The sequence below is a fragment of the Schistocerca nitens genome, chromosome 1 (genome assembly GCF_023898315.1).
Source record: "Schistocerca nitens isolate TAMUIC-IGC-003100 chromosome 1, iqSchNite1.1, whole genome shotgun sequence".
NCBI classification, from domain to species: domain Eukaryota; kingdom Metazoa; phylum Arthropoda; class Insecta; order Orthoptera; family Acrididae; genus Schistocerca; species Schistocerca nitens.
Genome location: NC_064614.1, coordinates 523,213,668 through 523,240,027, shown reverse-complemented (window position 1 = coordinate 523,240,027; position 26,360 = coordinate 523,213,668). Strand labels below are relative to the sequence as shown.

The 26,360-nt window shown below is 41.8% G+C and overlaps 1 protein-coding gene across 1 annotated transcript; it reads left to right on the top strand.

The window, feature by feature from the left end:
* Positions 1 to 23,973, top strand: LOC126236283 (WAP four-disulfide core domain protein 2-like). Its single transcript, XM_049945459.1, has 2 exons — positions 1 to 252; positions 23,201 to 23,973. Exons 1-2 carry the CDS (start codon positions 21 to 23, stop codon positions 23,368 to 23,370), a joined length of 402 nt encoding a protein of 133 aa, XP_049801416.1. The 5' UTR covers positions 1 to 20; the 3' UTR covers positions 23,371 to 23,973.
* Positions 23,974 to 26,360: the final 2,387 nt, after the last annotated feature.

Below are 26,360 nucleotides of genomic sequence, written 5' to 3'. Positions count from 1 at the left end.
GGCGGCGATCTGTCTTTGCCATGTCGCCGTCCCGCCTGCCCCTGGCGCTCTTGCCTCTCCTGCTGCTGGCGCCCCTGGCTGCCGGCGCCTACGAGAAGCCTGGCGCGTGCTCGCCCGCGCTGCCGCAGCTGGTGTGCGAGCGCACCTGCGCCTACGACGGCCACTGCCCCGGCCAGCTCAAGTGCTGCGCCACCACGTGCGGCGGCGCCGTCTGCTCGCAGCCCGTCACGCGCTCCAGGGAGCCCCTCATCAGTAAGTACTCGCGCTCGCCCCTCGCTCTTTCAGCAATGCAACAGCGCCAGTCATAAATGTAACGCTTCCACTGGCTCGACGATAATTCATTGGGATCGCTTATAGAACAAAAATATTCACATTCGTAAAATGAAGAACAAACCGCCTTCAGTCACAAGTTGCGTTTATTTACTGCACTATGCATTTCGAGCCCTGGAGGTTCATCTTCAGGTGCTTTTTAGTGATTTACATAAGGTTTTTTAGTTGTTTGCCTGTTGATATTACATTTTTGTGTTACAACATGGTATATTGCAGATATAAGTTTAACAGCGTTAATAATATGAAACTAACTATTATTAACGCTGTTAAACTTATATCTACAAATACCATGTTGTAACACAAAAATGTAATATCAACATGCAAACAACTAAAAAAACTGATGTAAATCACTAAAAAGCACCTGAAGATGAGCCTCCAGGGCTCGAAATGCATAGTGCAGTAAATAAACGCAACTTGTGACTGAAGGCGGTTTCTTCTTCATTTTACGAAAGTAAAACAGTCGCGGACGAAACACTGAAAAACAGTGGATAAAATTAAGTAACATTCACATTACTGGTTTTGCCAACTAGTTGCCTCCTTCAGACGAGTTAAATCCACTAAAAGGCTTCATACAGTTGCTCAAAAACAAATATAGTTGCTACGGTCGCAGGGTCGAATCCTGCCTCGGGCATGGATGTGTGTGATGTCCTTAGGTTAGTTAGGTTTAAGTAGTTCTAAGTTCTAGGGGACTGATGACCTCAGAAGTTTAGTCCCATAGTGCTCAGAGCCATTTGAACCATTTGAAATATAGTTAAGCATTTTGGACACCACGAAGTCATTTGATTTACTTGACTTAATTCCTTTGGTCCTATGGGGGCACAGTGCATCCAGGAGAACTCACCATCCGTCTTTGGCCATTTGCCTCAGTTCTGCCCAGGTCTTGCCAACTCTTTTTGCTTCCCCTTCCACTGTCCTCTTCCATGTGCCCCTTGTTCCCTGGGGATTCCATTCCAATGCTTTTTTCTCGATGGCTCCATCCGGTTTTCCCAAGGTGTACCCCGACCAACCCCACATTCTCTCTCGTATCTGGTCTTCTATAGGGCGCCAGCCGGAATGGCCGAGTGGTTCTAGGCGCCACAGCCTGGAACCGTGGGACCGCTACGGTCGCAGGTTGAACCATTTCTTCTATAATTATCTGATTTGTTATTCGCCAGAGCTCCTCATTACATATTTTTTTCTGGCCACCAGATATTCATGATGCGTCCAAGACATCTATTTATGAAGCTTTGTAACTGGGATGTTATCTTTTCATCCATTTTCCAGCTTCCACTGGCGTACAGAAGGACAAAAAAAATGTTCAAATGTGTGTGAAATCTTATGGGACTTAACTGCTAAGGTCATCAGTCCCTAAGCTTACACACTACTTAACCTAAATTATCCTAAGAACAAACACACACACCCATGCCCGAGGGAGGACTCCAACCTCCGCCGGGACCAGCCGCACAGTCCATGACTGCAGCGCCTCAGACCGCACGGCTAATCCCGCGCGGCGTACAGAAGGACAGCCTTCTCATTTGTATTAAAAATACGGATTTTTGTTTTGTACGTGATATTTCTATTTTTCCATATTGGATACAATTGTATAAAGGCAGCATTTGCCTTTGAATGCGGTTTTTCACGTCATCTCCGGCTCCACCATCTTCCGTCACTACACTACCCAGATACAGGAATGAGTTCACAGTCTCCACCCGCTGCTCACCTATTAACAGTGGCACCTTCACGTTCCCTAATTTACTCTCATTTCCTTTGTTTTGCCTGTATTTATCTTGAGGCCAGCAGTCTCTGCGTCTTATTTCAGAAAGTTTAATTTAGTTTGCATATCAGTCAGCCTTTGAGCTAATAAAACTATGTCGTCTGCAAAATCCAAATCCTCCAGACTTTCATGGACCCGCACTGGATTCCTCGTCTCCTGCCTGCTGTGGCTCTTCTCATAACTGAGTATAGAACAAGTAGAAAAAGTGTTGGTGATGAAATGCAACCCTGCCGGACTCCAGTTGTTACGTTTATGGGCTCTGTCATATTTCCCTCTTGGAGTATGCAACATTTGTAGCCATCATATAGATATTTTATGATGTTTAAGATCTTCTGTGGTATGCCATACATCCGCAACACCTGCCAGAGCACTTTATGTTTCACGGAATCGAAGGCCTTTTGAAAATCAATGAATGCCAGGTACTTGGTTGCTTGGAATTCTGATACAGATTTTTATTTCTTTCCCTTTCGCTAAATATCTGTTTCGGCTAAATTGCCATTATCCAATGACCTGTAGTACAATGTGGGTGGCATCATTTTTATCATAATTTTATGTTATAGCAGAACTTTTAGCATGGATTGCTAGTAAAGTAAATATTATCTAGATGGACTGCCTTACATATAACATAGTTGGCAACTGTATTTTGACTGTCGTTCTATACATCATTAAGAGAAAAAGAACTTGAAATTTATATACACGTAAGAAACCAACCACAAGATATACTGATCGAACCGACGGATCGTAAACATCAATACTATTTAAAACATTTCATTGAAAATCTCGAAAACGGATAAATTCAAACCGCTGCGCAGAGCCAAAGATGGCTCACGCCAATATAAAACGTTACTAGTGTTGCTCACATACATACCCTGAAAACATATGTGAGAGACTCAGTGGAATACGTATGAGAATGAGTTTACAAAAAGTTGTCGAAAACAGAAGTTAACATAAGCATACGCGTCAAATAAAAAGCGCCCATCTAATAAACACCTATAAATTAATAACAGCTACGATCACTATAAACACAGACTATTACGAACATACAGCAATCATATATACACGTGCAACCAAATAATGCGTGTATCATCTGTATAACAGTGCTTATACTTTGTAAACATACATCGCAGCTGCAAAACTGTCAAATTATCACCACAACAGATTACAAATTGATTACCACTTTAATTCAGCAAATATTGAACGACAGTCAAAATGTAGTTGCCTGCGGTGTTATATGTGTGTCAGTCGATCTAGACGATATCTACGTAAGTAGCAATCCATGCACAATTTTCTACTATAACATAAATATGTATAATAAAAATAGTCACCCACAGGTCACTCGATAATGGCAATTCAGTCGAGACGAATCTGTAGTGAAAGGAAAAGAAATAGAAATTAATATCTCACAGTAGCGAGTTTGGACACTCCGTATAAATATGCAGTTGCTGGCTTATCCTGCTCTGCAGGTCCTATGAAACATAAGCTGCACATCATATTGTCACATGACATATTCGTTCATAGTTATCTGTATGACGCTTTTCGGTAAATTAAGCACATCTGAAGATGGCAACTACTTGCCGAAACTGATAACGTGAATATTTTTATTATTAAAGTGATCTCGACGAAATAAGTTACTACACAAACATGTACGAAGGTCGCATACTTCCAATTGGCAATATATCACTTTTTAGAAACTGGATTCACTTCTTTGGTGCTTTACTGCGTACTTTTAACCTCTGTCACTCGAAACCTTGAAGTGCTCCACAGACCAAACACGACGTTGTTTGATCCTCTCTGTGCGGTGTCTCTCACTTGTTCATCTAACGACTTCTAGATAGCAGCACCGCCATATAAATGTAGCTCCATAGCCTTGGAAGACATCTTTCTGTGACATCTATATCCGAGTCGTCTTCAGTAACTGACAAGATTGTCTTACAATTGATGCGTTCGGTATGCTTTAGACTTCAATGGTCTTTATCAAATATTTTCCTAGACCTGAAAATGTTAAGATCGGATTTTGTGGTTTTCCAGCGTATCCAGTTATCAATAACCTCAATAACGAAGAGTGTGGAGACGTCCTGTGAAATCTCTCCGACAAATACTCAATTTTGAGGAAGTGTTGCCCCACAGCTCTTATAAATTTAAAAAATGTCATACTACCACGTTGAGCTGCTGGTAACATAGTTCATTTATACACCGGTTTCAGTCGTCTGGCTATCATCAGGTTCATAGAACTATCCACAGCATCAGTTAGCTGAAATATAAAATCGTTATCGTCAGGTGATAAAACCATGAATAATACACTGTTATCATATAGTAATATGAACTATGTCGTTAATTTTAAAAACTATGCTAGTGAGTGTATGCACTCATTTTAAAACTGTAGTCGGCTTTAACGCTGCGAACAGATTCACACCACCCAGAGGCGACTCAACAGCTGATCCCTGCTTGGTTCTACCAGTACACAGTGGTCAGCTGTTCAGTCAGCTCTGTGTGGTGTAAATCTCTTCACAGCGTTAAAGCCTTTACACTTTTAAAATGAATGAATACACTCACTAGCACAGTTTTTATAAATTAACAACATAATTTATATTACGATATGAAAACAGTGTATTGCTCGTCGTTTTATCACCTAGCGAGAATGATCTTATACTTCCCCTAATATGATGCTGTGAATACTGTTATGAACCTGACGATGGTCAGCCGTTTGAAATTGGTTGTATAAATAAAGTATTTTACCAGCAACTCAAATAGGTAATACGATATTTTTTTTCAAACACCCGATTCCTTACAGTAATATGTAATTCAAAGTCTGTTGTTACATTGTGTCAGAAGAGTCGTCTGTGATCCTAATGCACCCAGCCAGGCCTTCCTTTAATTTCCTCTGACGTAGAGTCTCACGAAGCGTCCTGTGGATTTCTGATCATATGTATGACCGACTAGAAAAATACGTCCTCAGTAAGGTGATGTAAATATTCTACTATCTGAGTACCCTAACAATTTTTAGTTTTCCTGTACCTCTTATTTCGAGCTCACTATTACTGAGTGGTGGCGGATGTCGAAGTAATTTCTCCCACCTTCTGTTAAGGTCGGTGAGAATAGCATAAAGTTCTCCGTTTCTTACTTATATATCCTCTTAATTTTCAAATACCTTCTTTAGGATCATATTTCAGAATCTTACACTTACAATTTTATCGTAGTTCATGTTTTTCTTCCACACTGTCGTATGCTCCAAAAGTACTGAAAAAACCTAACTACTTCCGTGTGTTAGGGAAAGATTAAAAATTATCTTTCTAACAGTGAAATAATTTGTTGAGACTGCGCAATTTTTTCGATGCGGGCCCCTTTTTAATTCATTGCGCTTTCTTAGTGAGTATTTTCCATTTAGTGAGTTCGCGATTTTGAAACTTACATCTTCTTTAGCGATGTAAGTCGAAATGTGAGCTGCTAAATCTTTCACGGCGTAAAACGACTACTGTTTATGATAATTACCTGACACTGTCAACACCATTGAAGGTGATCTCAGAATCTAAACGCGGCCGTTGTTCATATTACAGAAGTTTTTTCGCCCATTTCACACAAAAACACACAGAGATTACTAGTTTCATCGAAATTAAGCCGTCATGTTCAGGTCATTTGTATAGAAAAAGTTACTGCATGGCCAATCCATTTCGTCTACTGTTCACATTAACTGGACACAACTTACAGAGATGACATTCCATAGTACTGTCTCTCATCATAGATTAAAAGAATATCTGTGCGAACAGCTCATAATAATTACAAATAAAATACAGAAGACGTGTATAACATGCTTTCATGTTGTGTCCTTGTTGATATCTGATAGAAAACTAGTAATCTTTGTGTATTTTTGTGCGATCTGGGCTAATAAATTTCTGTAACAAGAATAACAACCGTGTTTTGAATTTTATGTACTCCTGTTTTGTTTCTGTATCCAAAAAGCTCTTTTCATTGTTTTCTATTTTCAGTGCACTCGATTTCGAATCCAAAAGGCTTCGTCTTCAGGTACATAATATGTGATCACGTACAGTGCATCAGCGAGTACATAATGTGAACACGAGGCAGCTCATAAATGAATAAGTGCGCTGCCTAATGCTCATGTGATACACTTGAGAGTGTACTGCACATCGATTCCCGCATTATTTACCTGAAGAGGAACCCATGTGATTTATTTATTTATTTTTGTCTGCAGTATAACATATTCAATATACTGAAAGTTCTCTGTTGTAGTTTATGCCGTTTTCAGTCCGAAGACTGGTCTTACACACCTCTCCACGCTGGTCCATTCTGTGGAAGCCTTCATTCTGCATAACTGTTGCAACGTACATGCATCTGAACCTTCTAACTGCATTCAAACCTTGATCTCTTTTTGTGATTTTAACCCTTGTCAACACCCCCCCCCCCCCCCCCCCCGCGCTTGCCTCCATTACCTCCATAACGCATTCTGATGCTTCAGAATGCGTTATGTCAAAAGATCCCTTCTTTTAATCAAGTGATGCCACAGATTTATTTTTTCCCCCGTTAGATTCAGAACCTCTTCATTAGTTAGTCGATCTACGCATCTAATCTTCAACATTCTTCTGCAGCACCACATTTCGAAAGCTTACAGTCTCTTATTCTCTCAACCGTTTATCGTTCACGTTTCGCCTTCAGACAAGGCCACACTCCAGGCCAATACTTTCACAAAAGGCCTGCTGACAATTAAATTTGTAATCGATGCTAAAAAATTCCTCTTTTTCATAAACCCTTTCTTGCCGTTCTTCATTATCTCCTCTACTTTGGTCATCGTCAGAAGTATTTTGCTGCTCAAACAGCAAAACTCCTTGACTGATTTTCATGTGTCTTTTCTTAATCTAATTCCTTTAATATCGCCTGTCTTTTGAAGACACGATCTATTCAGCTAAACTGATCTTTCAAGTCATTGGCCGTCCCTGTCATTCGCAAATCCCTAAGGCTTTTCTCTTCTCTCTTAATTTTAATCCCATTTCCAAATCTGTCCTTCGTTTCCTTTTCAGTTTGCTCAGTGTACGGTCTAATAATCCAATAATTAAGACATCGTTTTTCCATATAACTTAACAACAGCTATATACAGAATCACAGTTACAAAGAAAAACTCGAAAATAAGCAATGAACAAATAAAAATGTATGTATTTAAGTTAGCATGTTAGTTTCTGTTGCTCTTCAGGTTGCTGCTAACTCGGTATGTCTTCGGGCTTTGCCTGTACCGATGGCAAGCCTTCTGATTTCGAAATCGATTGCAATTATAGGAGGAAGCAATAAAAACAGCTGTTTGGAAATAGTAAGAAAAAGAAAATAAACCTTATTTATTTTACGCCGTGAAGAGCTTAAAATGTCTGTAGAATATCAATGCACAGTTGCTACCATCGTTTCATTGGATTACAAATGTTTTACAAGCCAAAATTCCTTTAGATTTGTAAATAAGTGAAACTAAGAGGATGTAATATCTAGTAAGTAGTTTGAATCATACTGCAAATCCCTTAGTTTTCACATCTTCAACACATCTTTGAGCGCAGGTCCATTATCTTTTTTCTTTTGTAATCTCAAATATTCGTTCATCATGTTGATCCTGAAGAAATGCGTCGTTGCTTTAATAATAGTTTTCTCCTTTCATGAGTAAGAAGAATTAATATTGCATCCCTCCAAATATCGGTCACTCCCTTCTAAGTAGGTGAAATCGACCTCACATCTTTCAGTGTTACGTCACCGACTTCCACTAGTAGCTTTGGTCGCTATTGACCTGATGGTGTGTTGAGGTGGGCTCATATCTCACGTGCAGCAGCAAATCGACAGAAAAAATTAGCTTACCATATGTAATGTATGTTGCCTACATTTCATGATCCCCACTTAGACCGCACTGCTAATTATTCTCGAATTATTTGTGACTGGCAGTGTCAAAGCTTCACCCTCCACCGTTGATGGTGGATTGGAGTCGAGCGCGCTGCCGCAGATTATATGTACCTGGCACGCCAACGTCGAAGGGCTTTTCAGCAGCCATTTCCGGTGCGGTTCTCCCTTTGCTGCCTGCATCGGTCGTTCTCCGCAGCACTGGAATCCAGAATCCGTTCACCTTGAGGCTTTCTTCTTTCTTGTTGAAGCTGTTATTATGTTTGTGCATTTCTGTAGCTTCTCTGGACAAGCGGCTGCGATAGCTCTTCTCTGCAGCAAGAATTTCAGTGCCGGCGAATTTACTATACGGTCCGGCTCACACAGCGCGTGCTCTGCCACGGCCGATTTCTCCACCTGCCCCAACCTCCATTGCTGCTTATGTTTTGCGATCCTGGTGTTGACTGATCGTCCAGTCATTCCAACATACATTTTTCCGCAATTACATGGTATGCGGTATATTCGCAACGTTGAAAGTGGGTCCTTTGTCTCCTTTGCCGATCAGAGACACTCTTCGATCTTTTTGTCGGTTTATAAATAGCCATTATGCCGAGTTTTATATACAGACTTCTCTGCTTCGATTGGTCTTTCCTGTCATATCCCTGAATATTGACCATTCCTCCTGAGACAGCCTGTAGATTCTCTGTGCGTACGCTACCAGAACTGGCGTTAAGTCATCCGACAACAGGATTAGCAGCTATAAAGGGCCGCCAGCTGACGTCAGCGCCTCCCGGCCAGACAGCCAGCGTGTGGGCTGCCCGCGCCGTCTGCTGTCGGCCGGCGTGTGTCACGGCTGCCTTCTGGGAAGGATGCGGCTGCCTACTCACTGCTTGCCGTCTTACTCTTGTGCCGGCCGACACATGCAACTGCGTGGGTTATTCAGCTAGAAGGATACACCATAAGTCTACTTTGGACAGCAGTGGAAAGACACAGACGGGAAGAAATCGCAACACCAAAAAATATTTAACACAGAGTAATGAAATTTCTGGAATTCATTAGTGTAGGTAACACATTTCCGTGATTAACACTGCAGAATCACAGGTTGACGTAAGAGCGAAATAACTAATTGCAAATATGAAATGCTGGTAGATTAATAACCGGTGTAATGTTGAATACAAGCATGCAGACGTGTATGCATAGTGTTATCCAGGTGCTGGATATAAGTTTCTGAGCGATAGGATTCCATGAATCTTGCACTCGTTTGCTCAGTACAGGACGGTCAATGCTGTTTGTGGATGACGCTGGAGTTCTCAACCGCTGATGTACCATACTGTGCTCGTCTGGAGGCAGATCTGGTGATCGCGCGGACCAAGGCAACATGTCGATACTCTGCAGAGCATGCTGGGGTTACAACAGCGGTATTTCGGCGAGCATTATACCTTCGGAAACACCCCTTGGAGTGCAGCTGACGAGTGGTAGCACAACAGGTCGAGTCACCAGATTGACGTGCAAACTTGCGGTCAGGGTGCTTGAGACAACCACGTGAGTAATCCTGATGTCATATGAAATCGCAGCCAGGTGTAGGTCGAGTGTGCCTAGAATGCAGACAGGTTGGTTGCAGGCCATCAACTAGCCTCCTTCTGACCAGTACACGGCCATCACTGACACAGGAAGAACTACACTCCTGCCCATTAAAATTGCTACAACACGAAGGTGACGTGCTACAGACGCGAAATTTAACCAACAGGAAGAAGATGTTGTGATATGCAAACGATTAGCTTTTCAGAGCATTCACACAAGGTGGGCGCCGGTGGCCACACCTACAACGTGCTGACATGAGGAAAGTTTCCAACCGATTTCTCATACACAAACAACAGTTGAGCGGCGTTGCCTGGTGAAACGTTGTTGTGATGCCTCGAGTAAGGAGGAGAAATGCGTACCATCACGTTTCCGACTTTGATAAAGCTCGGATTGTAGCCTATCGCGTTTGCGGTTTATCGTATCGCGACATTGCTGCTCGCGTTGGTCGATATCCAATTACTGTTAGCAGAATATGGAATCGGTGCGCTCAGGAGGGTGATACGGAACCCCGTGCTGGATCCCAGCGGCCTCGTATCACTAGCAGTCGAAATGACAGGCATCTTATCCGCATGGCTATAACGGCTCGTGCAGCCACGTCTCGATCCCTGAGTCAACAGATGGGGACGTTCGCAAGACAACAACCATCTGCACGAACAGTTCGACGACGTTCGCAGCAACATGGACTATCAGCTCGGAGACCATGGCTGCGGTTATCTTCTGTTTACAGCATCATGATGGTCGCATCCGTGTTTGGCGACATCGCGGTGAACGCACATTGGAAGCGTGTACTCGTCATCGCCGTACTGGCGTATCACCCGGCGTGATAGTATGGGGTGCCATTGGTTACACACCTCAGTCACCGCTTGTTCACATTGACGGCACTTTGAACAGTGGACGTTACATTTCAGATGTGTTACGACCCGTGGCTCTATCCTTCATTCGATCCCTGCGAAACCCTACATACCTGTAGTATCGTTTGAAGCTGTATGGGCGGCTGTACCTGTACACACCATCCAAGCTCTGTTTGACTCAATGCCCAGGCGCATCTAGGCCGTCATTACGGCCAGAGGTGGTTGTTCTGGGTGCTGTTTTCTCAGGATCTATGCACCCGAATTGCGTGAAAATGTAATCACATGTCAGTTCTAGTATAATATATTTTCTAATGAAAACCCGTTTATCATCTGCATTTCTTCTTGGTGTAGCAATTTTAATGGCCAGTAATGTAGCTTTCATCAGGAAACACAATAAACCTCCATCCTGTCTTGCAGTGATCTCTTGCTTGGCATTACTGAAGTCTCATATGGCGGCTTTTTGGGTTCAGTGGAATGCACGCTACAGGTCGTCTGGCTAGGAGCAGTCCTTCAAGTAACCGATTTGTAACGGTTTTGTCGCTTTGGTGCCAGCTGCTGCTCAAACTGCTGCTGCGGATGCAGTGCGATGCGCCAGAGTCATACTCCAAACACCGTGGTCTTCCCTTTCGGTGGTGCCAAGTGGCCATCCGGAGCCCAGTCTCCTTGTGACCGTACATTCCCGTGATCACCGCTGCCAGCAATCATTTACAGTGGCTACGTTCCTATCAAGTCTTGCTACAGTATCACAGAAGGAACGTCCAGTTTCTCGTAGCCCTATTACTCGAACTCTTTCAAACTCGGGAATTTTTGCCTAACATCAACTCACCACGTCAAATCTCAAAGGTAACTAACGCTCACAATCGTTGCAGCACGTATTTGAAGCAAACTTGATTTGCATCCTCATAGTGGTGATACTATCGCGACTCTTATGCGACTTGTGGGAAATCTGAACAGATATCGCCTTTCATATGTAGAAACACGACATCCAGTTTTAGTTTAGGTCGCACAACTTCTTCACTAGAGCATACAAGATATTACGTCAGAGTCTGCAGATGACTCTCCTGCGAGGGTAACATGCTACGTCCTCGCCGTCAGGAAACCCACAATTCAGTCGAGAAGCTGCTTAGATGTCCCGTAGGCAAATCTTTTCTTTTGATGGCGTTCTTTGACTCGATATGAAGGCATCGGAAAGTTTACAAACACTGAATGAGTTTGGTTTCCTCTATCCTATCATTAAGTGTATTATGCGTGAAGAGCGCGTGTTCCGTTTTGCATGATCGATCTCTTCAAATCTCCTTTCCAGCTGCCATGGAAAAGGGTATTTTGTTGCAGGTACTCATAGTATTCGATCTCAAAATGTGTGCTACAATTCTGTTACAAACAGATGTGAGTAAAATAAGTGACGGATCATATTTCGTAATGTAAATTAGTGCAGACTTTCGACTTCTACAATTCTGAACATCAAAAACGCCATTAATACTGCCGAACATGAATTCTATACCAGACCGTACCTCATTTAATAACATTTTCTCTTTCATCTTTATATAACAATGCAAATGTGTTAAATTACCTGGAGCAAAAGGTTCCTCTGAAACACAATACTCCAAAACAGACCACACAGACAAAATAGTGTCCACAAAGTGCTGTTTTCCAGACACAGAACTAGCATCGACTGTAATAAGAAAGCTATCGCTCTTTAGAGTGATCTAAACCGTTGCCAAGCTGTGGTAAAGCATGATCAACAGTGGAGCTAATTCACTAGCAGTTCACTAGAACTGCAAAGGGACCTCATCGGGCGCTAACTTTAGCGATGTTAGCTACTTTTAAACACCACTCGTACTAATCGCTACCTCATTTTAGCACCTCTGTAGCTTTTTGGTGGTGGACTATTTGTAGATTTATGCTTTCTTTCGACTCGCAGCTTGTCGTTGGATATTAGGTCCTACACAAGGCACTAGTGGACAATGAAGGAGAAAAAATTGCAACACCAAGAAGAAGTTGTACGACGTAAACGAAAGGTAGTAGGCGTGTTTCTACATCTGAAAGATGATGAATATTCAAATTTCACGCCTGTCGAATAAGAGTGCCGCTAGTAGCGCCGATATGAGGATGCAAATCAGGTTTGCTTTAAATACGCGGTGTACACGGTCGTGAGCAATGATCACCTTTGTGATTGGACATGGTGAGTTGATGTTTGTCAAAAATGCCTTTAAGGCGACAAAGACTCCATTATCAACACCTCACTGACTGTGAACATAATCGGATGTTCGCATCTGCACGCATATCACGTCATGAAACGGTCTGAACACTACTTTAGAGCTTCGTGTCTCCACATTCTAGTTGCACCGACCCCACAGTACAACACAGTTTACCTTGATATCTGTGACGATACTTAAATTAGCAATTTCCCTTAAAGTTATCTGTCATTCGGTTATCCAGTACACGCATATTGGAAGTATATTGTGTAAGGACACAGATATTTCTTTCTTAATGTTTATCAGTTTCAACATTTTTACCAACCGGTGCTTAGTGTTATTTAAGTTTTCCTCTACTATACAGTATATTACTTACTTAAATGTTTCATCTTACCTTTAAATTCTTTGCTTCAGGTATCTATTTATTTGTTCTGGATAATTTGTTGTACAGTTTCATTACCTGGTAAATAATTGTTCTGAGTTTTTTGTTTAATTAAGTTAAGCCTAGCTCCCGTTTCATGATATTGACATAGTCTGTAAACTTAGCCTACGACATCCATCACAAGGTTTACGTGACGACCAGAAGGGAAAGTAGCGTGCATACGGAAGCATACAGATGTTCACGTGTCCGGTGTTGCGCGGGAGGCAAAACCACGATGGCAAGCTCCGATCGCCGCATACGTTGCTGTTTTCGAAATTCGTCAGGTGGCGTGTCGGTTTCAGCCCAACTTTCACGAGATAGGAACGGCTTTTGTAAGGTGTCCTAAAACCGTTGCGCCATTTAGTCTGGTGTCAGCTCACACAGCTGTGCGCAAACTCAAACTGAAACAATACAAAATAACGGGAGCGCAGGTACTGACCAAGTAAAGCACTGCTGCTCGTCAGTACTGTAACGTATTGCAGTCTGAGCGTGAACACACACACACACACACACACACGCACGCACACACACACGCACACACATGCTGTGCCAATTAGTTAGAATAATTACTGACTCAAGAACAATTTGTAAGAGTTATTTACAAGAGATGGCCCAGGACTACTTAATTTAATCTAATCCATGGTAAATTCATATCATTACTTCAAAACAGCATTCCACGTAAGTTAATCATAAAGAACATCAAACAGTTATGTAAAAAAAGATCACAAGAGGGATTGAAGTACCATGTTAAAGGGAAAGGGAAACATATGTGTTGGCAAGAACAAGTAAAGATCCTCCGATAGTTGCTCATCGCAAAAATACACAGAATTACTAAGAGAAGTTATTATAATCAAGAAACATGTAAATTACGTTAGAAATCAGTAATATCGACAACAGACTGAGGCTGTATTGAGTGTCGTGAAACGAGAGATAGGCCAACAGGCCACAGAACAGGATAACATCGCTATTAAAGTAAGTGGAAGACCTACAAATGGTCAGGCAAAGATAGCAGATATATTTAATAATCATTTCTTAAATGTAGTAGAAAATATAGGGAGAAACAGTTCAAGAGAAAAATCACAGGACTGTCTTGAAAAAGTAACTCTCATTAAATTCAGTCTTGCGAATCATCAAATTATCCTACTAAAATTAAGGGAATCTGGATTTTATGGTGTTTCCAACATAGTTATAAAGATTTGTTTCCCTATAATAAGCCCCGTATTATCTCAAATACGTAATGCATACTAACTCAAGCCGTTTTTCAGAAAAGAAACTTGATTGGAGAAATGTCAATAACTACCAACTTGTTTCACTACTGACATTATTTTTCAAAATTTTTGAGAAGGTGATGTATTGCAGAGAAGTGTTCCACCCGAGTAACAGTAAAATCCTCAGTAAATCACATTCTGGATTCCAAAAGAATTGCTCTAGTGAGAATCCCATTGGCACGTTCACTCACCAAATTTTATGAGCATCAAATAGCAAAATACCAGCGGCTGATATTTTCCGCGACTTATGTAAATCATCTGACTACGTGAGTCACAAAGTTCTCCTTGATAAATGGAAGTTTATTGAATTGATGATATGGCCAACGAACCGATAATGTCAAATCTATCCAAACGGGTGCAGAAAGTCGCACTTAGTAACTCACTCAATTTCATTAGGGGAGAGTCTCCTGACTGGCGATAAATCACGTATGTGGTTCCAAGAGGCTCAATCTAAGGTCGCTATTGTTCCTCAGATATGGAAGCGATCTTCCGTTTAATATACAACAAGCAGAATTAGTTCTTTTCGTGGATGAAACTAGTATTGTAATCAATCCAATCATAAATATAGCGGCAGAAATAAGATAAACAATGTTCTAAAAGTATCATTGAATAGCTTTGTGCGAATGCTATGACTCTCGATTTCAAAAATGCCTAACATGTTCAGTTTTGTAAATCAGGAGGTACTGTACTTATGATAAGTGCAACACATGGTGAGGAAAAAATAAATAAATTAAAAACTTCAAAATTGTTAGGCGTCCATATAGACGAGAATTTAAGCTGGCAAAGCCACATTTTAGAACTCCTATAACAGCTGGGTTCAGCCACATTTGCACTTACATTCACTGCAAGTCTTGGGGTGAGGCAAATGAGAAAGTTGACAAATTTTTCATATTTTGATTCAATAATCTCGTACCGAATAATGTTCTAAGTAACTCATCTTTAAGAAAGATAGTATTCATTGCTCAAAAACATGCTGTAAGAATAGTACGTGATGCTCTCCCATGATCATCTCGTACACATGTGTTTAAGGAGTCAGGCGTTTGCATGACTGCTTCACAAGATATTTATTCCCTCATGAAGATTGCTGTAAATAATCCACTGCAATTCAACAGAACAATGATGTGCATAAATACAATGCCAGAAGAAGAAAATGCCATTCATTACCCCACATTAGGGTTGTCTTTATCACAAAAAGTGGTGTACAATGCTGAAACCAAAAATTTTGATTACATATCCAGTGATGTAAAGAATCTGATAGAGAGCAACGTATAATTTGAAAACAAATTGATGGAGTTTCTCCTTGAAACCTCCTTCTCTTCCGTAGAAGAATTTCTGTTATTGTAATGTATAATGGGGATGAGTATGAATTACCTACTCATATCTTTATATTGTTATTTGAATATAAAATAACTCATTTGACATTATTACGATTTGTCATAAAAATGATCCATGTATTCCGAGATTCACTAAATAACCGCGCATCATTGTTGTAGCAGTGAATTTTGTACGAGCTAAAATGGTTCTCTATAGCAAACCCATTTCCTGGACACCCATCTCTCTGCGCCTTTCGAGTTCAGATGCCAGTTGATATTGTGCCCTTTGACGTCGACGATGCGTATTTGTGATTTCAGAATGACTCTGTCACAACGAAGTGCGCGTTGTTATGAAACTGCCTGGCAGGTTAAAACTGTGGAGCAGACCGGGACTCGAGGCAGAAACTTTGCGTTTCGAGCGAATTGCTGTACCGGCTGAGCTATTCGAGCACGAATGACGATCCTTTCGCACAACTTTACTTCTGCCAGCCCCTCTCTCTACAGTTTGCACAGTCGGAGGGTGGCACTGGTAGAAGTAAAGATAGCTCCGGAATCGTACTCAGGTAGCTAGCTGAATTTTTGATACCACGGCCCCGAACGGCAAGGTTTCGGTTCAAATGGTTCAAATGGCTCTGAGCACTATGGGACTTAACATCTATGGTCATCAGTCCCCACAAGGTTTCGGGTTCGGCTCTCTGTCCAGCGTACTGTTTTAATCTGCAACAAAGTTTCAAACGGGCACCTTTCTTTAACGTTTCAGCTTCGTTTGATACCTCTGCACCGAATGAACTCGGTACAACACTAATGTTTGCCCACACACGAGGGACAGCCCTGCTAGGGGTTCGAGTACACCATCTAATTCTAATACAAAGACAGAAATGTGGTGTCGCACCATGAGGCGCCACGTAAATGGTATTAAATGATTAAATTTTAATTCTAATCGAAGCTGATGTCCTTCATTGACGTCAGTATGAGGTATGACCCTCACAGACACCAATGCAGTCTTGCATTCGTTGAGGCATGGAAGCAAAAGCCTGCGAAGATCACATTGAGGAACTTCTAGCTATGCCTGACACACATCAGTTCATGAAGATGCTGGCTGGCGGCTGGTACGAATTCATACGTCTTTCCGATGCATCCCAGACATATTCCATGGGTGACAAATCAGAGGTCGGAGCAGGTTGGTCGAGGATCGACACATTCCTCAAGGCGTCTGTGGTGTGAAATGACAAATCAATCTTGTTGTCATATCCACACCTTGATTCCAGAAGTTGTATGGCTGTCGAGAATCACTGCTTCCTGTGGCCTTTCTCCATCTAGTCTACAGACACGTTAGCGACGATCTGACCACCACAGTAGAAGTGTCGGCGTGTTAATTAGGAGGAAAGGATCACAGCCCTTTTCCAACATTAACGCCAGCTGCAATTTCAGGCTTAAGTTATTGGCAACCAGTTTCAACTACACACTTCGTCATCATCAGGCCCTCTGAACATATAGTGGACATCAAGCAGAAAGACCCACGTGAAAATAATCGTTATCCTCATCAGCTCTTGAAGTAAGCAACTACAGACGGTGAGATTGCAAACAGCAGCTACCTAGCGACGCCGAGAACCATGGATTCGATAGTAATATGGGTTCTTGTCGAATTTTTTTTTTTCAGGACTCGGCCTCTCACTCTCAACCTTAGGAGTTGTAGAGGTATATTACTTGCACAGTTCCTTTTTTCCCTTTCTTTTGCATTAACACAAGTAGTGAGTCACCTATGTAACAAATTTGGCTGAGGTGGCTTCAAATGTTCCCGACTTATATTTCTATGGCGCCACATATTCGCTTCTTTCCAGATAGTAAGTGATACGTGTAACTAGTTTGGTTGAAACCAATCGAGTGGTTGAGGAGATGTGGGACATGCATACATCATCGTTATCATCATCATCTTAAACCGTTTCCAGTCTCAGGCTGGGTCTGTGTGGAACATAAGACTTGCCATCGAGTTCTGTTTTCCAATCATCTTTCTGCTTTCTGTGTTCGCTCTGGTCCAATCTTCTCCTTATTTTTCAGCACACTCCTCCCTATCTTTCAGCCATCAGTCCCGTGGTCTTCCTCTTGACTGTTTCCTTCGCATCTCCATTTCATGTATCTTCTTGGTAATCTTATCGTTTTTCATTCTCTTTAAGTTTCCATACCATCTTAGCCTTGATGTTTCTAGACTACTCTGCAAGGGTTCCTCTTTACTATTTTCCTTACCCTTTCACTCCTCATCCTATCCTTGTTACTTCTACCCTATTTCTGAGGAACTGCGTTACACATACCTGCAATCTGCTTAGAGGGCCTACATCTCTTTTTTTCATTACTCATGCTCCAGATGCATAGATCGCTACCGGGATGTGTTGACTTCTATATATATTACTTCATTGTCTTTTTGTGGGATGCCTTGTCTCAAACCAAGCTGCTAACACTTTGCGGGAATGTTTCTGCCTGTGTGCCTAAATCACTGATCTCTTTCTCAATTCCTCTTCCCGATGTTATTCACTCTGTGCAATGAGCAAGCAGTAAAGGAAACTAAAGAAAAATTTAGAGTAGGAATTGAAGTTTAGGGAAAAATAATAAAAATTTTGAGATTTGCCGATGAGACTGTAATTCTGTCAGAGACAGAAAAGTATGTGGAGAAACAGTTGAATGGAATGGACTGTGTCTTGAAAGGAGGATGTAAGATAAAGATCAACAAAAGCAAAACGAGGATAATGGAATATATCCGGATTAAATTAGGCAATGCTGAGAAAATCACATCTGGAAATGAGACACTAAAAGTAGTAGATGACTTTTGTTATTTGGGCAGCAAAATAACTGATTATGCGTCTTGTGTATTAAACAGGGGACCTATAAACGACGGAGAGGCTTCATCCCGTCATAGCCCTCAGTGATTCACGACCCCACAACAAGCCACAGCAGTCCACCCACCATACCACCACCCCACACCGAACCCAGGGTTATTGTGCGGTTCGGCCCCCAGTGGGCCCCCCTGGAAATGTCTCATACCAGATGAGTGTAACCCCAAATGTTTGTGTGGTAGAGTAATTATGGGGTACGCATACGTGGAGACAGTGTTCATCCAGCAATCGCCAACATAGTGTAACTGAGGCGGAATAAGGAGAACCAGCCCTCATTCGCTGAGGTAGATGGAAAACCACTTTAAAAACAATCCACAGGCTGGCCGACACACCAGACCTCAACACTAATCCGCCGTGCATTAGACTGCGTGGCTAGCTGGGCAGGCAAAAATAACTGATGGTGGCCAAAGTAGAGAAGAGATAAAAAGTGAACTGGCAATGGCAAGAAAAGCTTCCCTGACGAAGAAAAATTTGTTAACCCTGAATACAGATTTAAGTGTTAGAAAGTCTTTTCTGGAGGTATTTATCTGGAGTTTAGCCATGTATGGAAGTGGAACATGGACAATAAATAGTCTAGACAGGAAGATATTAGAGATTTTTGATATTGTACAGAAGAATGTTTGAGAGTAGATGAGCAGATCACGTAACTAATGAAGAGGTACTGAACAGAACTGAGAAACAAGAAATTTGTGTCACAACTTGACGAAAAGAAGGGACTGGTTGGTAGGACACATTCTGAGATATCAAGGGATCACAAGTTTAGTAGTGGAGCTAAATGTGTGTGTGATGTGTTGGGGGAAGGGGAGGGGGTGGGAGTGACGGAGGGGTAAAAATCACAGAGAGAGACCAAGAGATGCATACAATAAGTAGATTCAGAAGAATGTAGGTTGCAGTAGTTATTCTGAAATGAAGAGGCTTACAAAGGATACAGTAGCAGGGAAAGCTCCATCAAATCAATGTTCAGAATGAAGACTACAACAACAGCAACAACAACATGTAGCTAAACACTAAGAGAAAAAAAAAAAAAACACATCACGAAGGAATTATCCGAATGGGACGGAATGTGGTAGATGTGATGTACATTTAGAGTAGGAATTGAAGTTAAGGGAGAAAAAATGTGTGATTTATTGGATCCGTCTCATACGGATAGTTCCTTCATGGTGTGTCATTTTAATTTTTTTGTATTAGAATGTAGATAAGCTCGCATAAGAACGAAGTTTGTCCAGAAACTAATGCACCGCATTTTTTTCTTCAACAAATCTTTATTGAACATAACGAGAATTACACACACGAAAGAGTGGTGTTTTATCTACAAACCCGATCTTTACACATAATCTCCAACCCATCCTATGGCCTTCCTACAGTGCGAAGCAAGGGCGTGTATGCCCTGTCGGTACCAATCCTTGTCCTGGTGGCGAAGCCAGTGCGTCACAGTGTGAATCACCTCCTCTCCTCAAAATGTCTTGAAAATGGCATCCTTTAATGGTCCAAACAAGTACGAGTCCGAGGGGGTGTGGTCAGGGCTGTAGGGTGGATAGTATCCCCAACCACTGCAAATTGTGGAGCTCTGCCGAACTGCATTCTGATGACCTCACCCACCGTGCCCAGCAACTAACTGTACTTATGTCAACAGCAGATGCTCCATAGACATTGCACAAGCGTTTGTGAATGTTCCCCACAGTTTCTTTCTCTGCAGTGAGAAATTCAATGATGGCTCATTGCTTATAACGTACATCACCTGCAGACACCATTTTGAAACTGTCCTGGAGCTAGGTTATCTGTCGGAGGTAATAGAAACTTGCCACGATCACTGAGGTGAGATCAAATAATACCCACGTCACGTTTCGCATTCGTAGCATTGTTTTCGGCTGACAAGAGGAGGCCGCCAATTGTGAAATTCAGATTCGATTCATACTGCGCATAATAAAAGCTCATGGCCAGAGGTGTAATGTGGCAAAGCACCAAGATGCACTTCTCAGCCGTTGTAGAGAAAATCGACGGTTAAAATAAACCGTTGCTGTGAAATACTCTCTACGATTAATAATTTTCTACAGCGTCGTGGCGCTGCGGTAAGCGCTCAGATTCGTAATCCGAAGGTCGGCGGATCGAATCTCGCGCCATGCAACTTTTTTTTTTTTTTTTAGTATTTGTTTTTTGTAATTCAAATGTGTGTATAAACACACACACACACACACACACACACACACACACACACACACACATATATATATATATATATATATATATATGCAACAATTATGCATATAATAAGTTGTTGAAAGTTGTTTGTCGTGGAAAAAGCTGGCGACTTCGAACATCATTATGTTTTCCGCAAACAAAGTTATATTTCACATACGTTATTAATTATCTTCATAATGTTAACCACGTATAGTTAACGGAAGACGTAGAAACGATATTCCGAAACGAATACGTATAGCGTAAGTCAAACGTTCGAATTAGAATAGAAACCCCACGAACACAAATTTGCTGTGGCAGGTATGAAATATAAACTCCGTTACTCGCTCGTTACACTTGAAGGACAGATGTTGAATGGGCCGAAACGAGCCGCCGCATGACAGTGTAGTTGCCTGCTAACTTCGAAAGAAGGTAGATGCTGTCCCTAGCGCAACTTATAACATCGTCGAAAACCAGTGCGGATGTGAGAGCTTTGGTACACCCTGTTAAACAAACGGAAAAATGGAGGCGGTACAATTGGAGAGCGATCCGTCTTCACCAACATGCATATGCAATTCATTAATAGTTTATATATATATATATATATATATATATATATATATATATATATATATATATATATATATTTGAATTACAAAAAACTAATAATAAAAAAAATGTTGCATGGCGCGAGATGCGATCCGGCGACCTTCGGATTACGAACCCGAGCGCTTACCGCTGCGCCACGACGCTGTAGAACGTTATTAATCGTAGAGAGTATTTTTAACGCCAACGGTTTCTTCTAACTGTCGATTTTCTCGACAACGACTGAGAAGTGCATCTTGGTGCTTTGCCACATTACACCTCTGGCCATGAGCTTTTATTATGCGCAGTATGAATCGAATCTGAATTTCACAATTGGCGGCCTCCCCTTGTGAGAGAAAAAAATGCGGTGCATTACTTTCTGGGCAACCCTCGTATTTAATTTTAAACCATATACAGGGTGGTCCATTGATTATGATCGGGCCAAATATCTCACGAAATAAGTGTCAAATGAAACACTACAAAGAACGAAACTTGTCTAGCTTGAAGAGAGAAACCGGATGGCGGTCTGGTTGGCCCGCCAGATGGCACTGCCATAGGTCAAACGTATGTCAATTGCGATTTTTTAAATAGGAACCCCCATTTTTTATTACATATTCGTGTAGTACAAAAAGAAATATGAAAGTTTAAGTTGGACCACTTTCTTCGGTTTATGATAGATGGCGCTGTAACAGTCACAAACATATGGCTCAAAATGTTAGACGAACAGTTGGTAACAGGTAGGTTTTTAAATTAAAATACAGAGCGTAGGTACGTTTGAACGTTTTATTTCGGTTGTTCCACTGTGATACATGTACCTTTGTGAACTTATCATTTCTGAGATCGCGTGCTGATACAGCGTGATTACCTGTAAATACCACATTAATGCAATAAATGCTCAAAATGATGTCCGTCAACCTCAATGCCTTTGGCAGTACGCGTAACGACATTCCTCTCAACAGCAAGCAGTTCGCCTTCCGCAATGTTCGCACATGCATTGACAATGCACTGACGTATATTGTCAGGCGTTGTTGGTGGATCACGATAGCAAATATCCTTCAACATTCCCCAGAGAAAGAAATCCGGGGACGTCGGATCAGGTGAACGTGCGGGCCATGGTATGGTGCTTCGACGACCAATCCACCTGTCATGAAATATGCTATTCAATACTGCTTCAACCGGACGCGAGCTATGTGCCAGACATCCATCATGTTGGAAGTACATCGCCATTCTGTCATGCAGTGAAACATCTTGTAGTAACATCGGTAGAACATTATGTAGGAAATCAGCATACATTGCACCATTTAGATTGCCATCGATAAAATGGGGGCCAATTATCCTTCCTCCCATAATGTCGCACCATACATTAACCCTCCAAGGTCGCTGCTGTTGCACTTGTCGCAGCCATCGTGGATTTTCCGTTGCCCAACAGTGCATATTATGCCGGTTTACGGTACCGCTGTTGGTGAATGGCGCTTCGTTGCTAAATAGAACGCGTGCAAAAAATCTGTCATCGTCCCGTAATTTCTCTTGTGCATACGATAGCAGACTTCCGTTGGGGTACTACACGAATATGTAAAAAAAATAGGGGTTCCTATTTAGAAAAACGCAGCTGATATCCGTTTGAACTATGGCAGCGCCATCTAGCGGGCCAACCATAGAGCCATCTCGTTTCCCCCTTCAAGCTAGACGAGTTTCGTTCTTTGTAGTTTTTTCGTGTGACGCTTATTTCGTGAGATATTTGGCCCAGTCACTATCAATGGACCACACTGTATAGCACAGGCGTAGAAATTATGCAGTTAGGTAGCATTCCATCAAGATGTTCGTGGTGTGCCACTATTCGTTTCATTCAGCGTAATTTATTGACGGTACACTGCTGTATACACAGTGCATGCATTGTTTGTTGGTGTTTCAACTTCGAGTATTTGGACGAGCGCGCCCTTTTTCCGAGAGCAGCGAGGTGAAACATGCGCTTGTGTTGCAGTGAAGGCGGGCATGTGCCCCGACCCGCCGCCGCGCAAGCCGTGGGTGTGCTCGAACCGCTGCTCGCTGGACGGCGACTGCCGCGGGCCGCTCAAGTGCTGCCGCTCTGCCTGCGGTGGCCTCGCCTGCCTGCCGCCCGCCTACCCAGAGGAGCCGCTGCTCTACTACTGACTGCCTCACCTCACCTCACCTCACCTCACACTCGACAACTCAATTCGCGTCCTTGTTTCCCTACATTTTTGGCTTTCTGAACTCATTCCCATTTTGAAAAATGAGAAAGTTTAGGAAAAAAAGTCCATCGTTCCTACCTCCAACGGTGCCGTGAGACTGCAAATGAAGTAATACAGATTCATTTTGTTTTCTCAATACGACACATTCAAACAGTTTTGTATAATTATTCCACTGTCTTTTGTTGAGAACAAGTAAATGTATCGATGTCTGTCTGATCTGAATATAGCTGTGTCTTTTCACGAGACATTTAAGACTGTGTCCTTAGGTAGCGAAACAATTGTAAATATTTCCCCTATATTTGTCGATTAGAATAGACACATCCCCCTTCATCTAGCTTATTTAATGTCCTCATTTTAATTTCGTGCAACTATGAGAGCACAAGTTTTTATCGCTGTATTTCTTTACAAAGAGATTACACAAAAAATACCACTACAATTTTGTAAATATGTTAGATGTAAGACAAATAATCTTTGTTACTTTCTTATTGCATCTTTACTTGTGAATGTGTCATCGAGTATGTAAAATAAATTGCATCAATTTTTATTCTTTTCTTGTTACTCTAGCTGAAAAGACCTGCTTTGCTTGGACTTCATTTCCATTCCTTTTCCCGATAACATTCCATACTACTCAAGATGTCCCCAGTTCCTTCTGTGGACAAGGAATCGACGTATGTTTCAAGGCAGACAAACTTTTCATGATTTTGTTCACAGACTAGTGGTGCAGTATCGTTGATGTATCGGCGGGTAAGTGTCGAGGCTACAAACACAGATGTTCGAGGCTCGGCGCCCTTTCTGTCCTAAGATTATGTCTGGACGTCTGGGAAAATCCCATCTTGATATGTGATTACGTCCCCCACCCCCAAGATCCCTTGTAAAGAAGAGGTTGAGAGAATTTAGTGGTAAGTGAAGCACAACATAATATCATCACGAACAGGGTCACACTTACTAAACCACTGATCTGTGAAGCAATTTCCGAGCTGTTATTCATTTTCCGATTTTATTTATTCAGACAGTCTTTGGTAAGTCTCAGAAAGCAGCCACAGCAATTCCTCCGACATGACTTCCCTTTTCATCTCTGTCGTTTGCTATATTCAGGTAAATAATCAACCTTTGTATGACATGCTGCACACTTAAACGTGTGCCAGTGTGTATACGTTATAGAGTCGGTATAATTTTTCCCATTTGATTCCTAGGCCCTATCAGATAGTAGAATTAATGTCAGCGTTGCAATTACCTTCTTTGAAAATCATAGATGGGCAGAGGCACAAACCTGAAAAAAAGCAAGAAAAAACTGTAGTCCTATCTTCGTATGACGACAGATAACGTACCTCGTAGCACGACTGCGCATGCTGAACTCTGTTGGAATGTATTTCGTCACTCGTATGAATAGACCACCACTGTTACGGCATAGTTTTCGTTTCTAATATATATTCGGAATCTCTACGTTCCGAGAAATGTTGGTTTCAGAAGAATCAGTCTGATGTTCAGTTCGATAGCCTTCTGGTAATGATATTTCAACTTACTTTACAAGTCACTGGATAGCATTCTACCTCCTGAAATTCTTTGTATGTAGTTGTTTATGTATGGAACGTGAATATGCTATACTGCAGATGAAGTTGTTTGAAGAAAAAAATATCAACACGTAACTTCTTTTTCTTAAGAGGAATTTCCTTGTAAGTTATCTGATTTGTGTATGAATGTAAACACCATTTTAAAAAATGGCTCTGAGCACTATGGGACTCAACTGCTGTGGTCATAAGTCCCCTAGAACTTAGAACTACTTAAACCTAATTAACCTAATGACATCACACACATCCATGCCCGAGGCAGGATTCGAACCTGCCACCGTAGCGGTCGCGCGGTTCCAGACTGTAGCGCCCAGAACCCATTTTAAAGAAAATCAATCATAGACATACAAGAGCAAAATGGTCGATAACATCGTTCTACACTCGAAGACCCACGTGTGAGTCAACAGTCACAAAATGCGTTATAATTTACAAAATTGTTCACCCGGACGACTACTTTTCTCTTCATAGATATTAAATGTGGAAAAGAATGCATGCGTTTTTTGCCTTAAAAACAGTGGTCTCTTTTCTGTCTTATTTCCACTTTTTCTTTTGCTTTCAGTGCTTGTAGTACCATTAACAAAATAGGGCTCAACAGAATCAGGAAAAGGTGCTATATAATTGAAAATACTGATAAATATGTATTGGTTCGTTAAGAGCAAGAAAAATACATAGAAATAAATTCTAGAGTGACGATGTTGCTTACGTATAGTATTGGGTTGGTGCGTAAGTTCGTAGCGTTTTTCCATAAGATTAATATGCACTGTGTGGCTGGTCCCGGCGAAGGTTCGAGTCCTCCCTCGGGCATGGGTGTGTGTGTTTGTCCTTAGGATAATTTGGATTAAGTAGCTTGTAAGCTTAGGGACTGATGATCTTAGCAGTTAAGTCCCATATAAAAAAAAAGATTAATAAACACAACAGATAGACGTAACAGAGGCTTTAGTCATCAATAATACAGTTTCCTTCACTACTTACAACAATCTACCACCGCTGGGGTAACTTTCGATTCCGCGACTGTAGACGTCCTGTGGTCTTGAGGTAATCTCCTCGAGCCACGTTCGGAGAACATTTTCATCCGCAAATTAAATTCCTTGAAGGTTTTTCGATAGAGAGCGGAAAAGGTGAAAAGCTGAGGGCGTAAGGTTAGGTGAATAAGGTGGGTGCGGAAAGACTTCCCAACCAAACTCGTTTACAGTGTTTTTTGTCAGTCTAGTAAAATGTGGGCGGCCGTTATCGCGGAGTAGCGTCCCTTCAAGCAGTCTTCCTGGTCGATGTTCTTGGACTGGGTCTGCAAGACATCTCAGTTATTAACAATACATGTCAGCAGTGATGATTACACCTCGAGGAAGTACTTCGTAGTACACCG

What these genes read in the sequence shown, in the direction of transcription:
- LOC126236283 (XM_049945459.1), top strand. Translation starts at nt 21, where the DNA reads ATGTCGCCGTCCCGCCTGCCCCTGGCGCTCTTGCCTCTCCTGCTGCTG. An exon ending in CTCCAGGGAGCCCCTCATCA is followed by an intron (nt 253 to 23,200) that starts GTAAGTACTCGC and finishes CTTGTGTTGCAG; the next exon opens with TGAAGGCGGGCATGTGCCCC.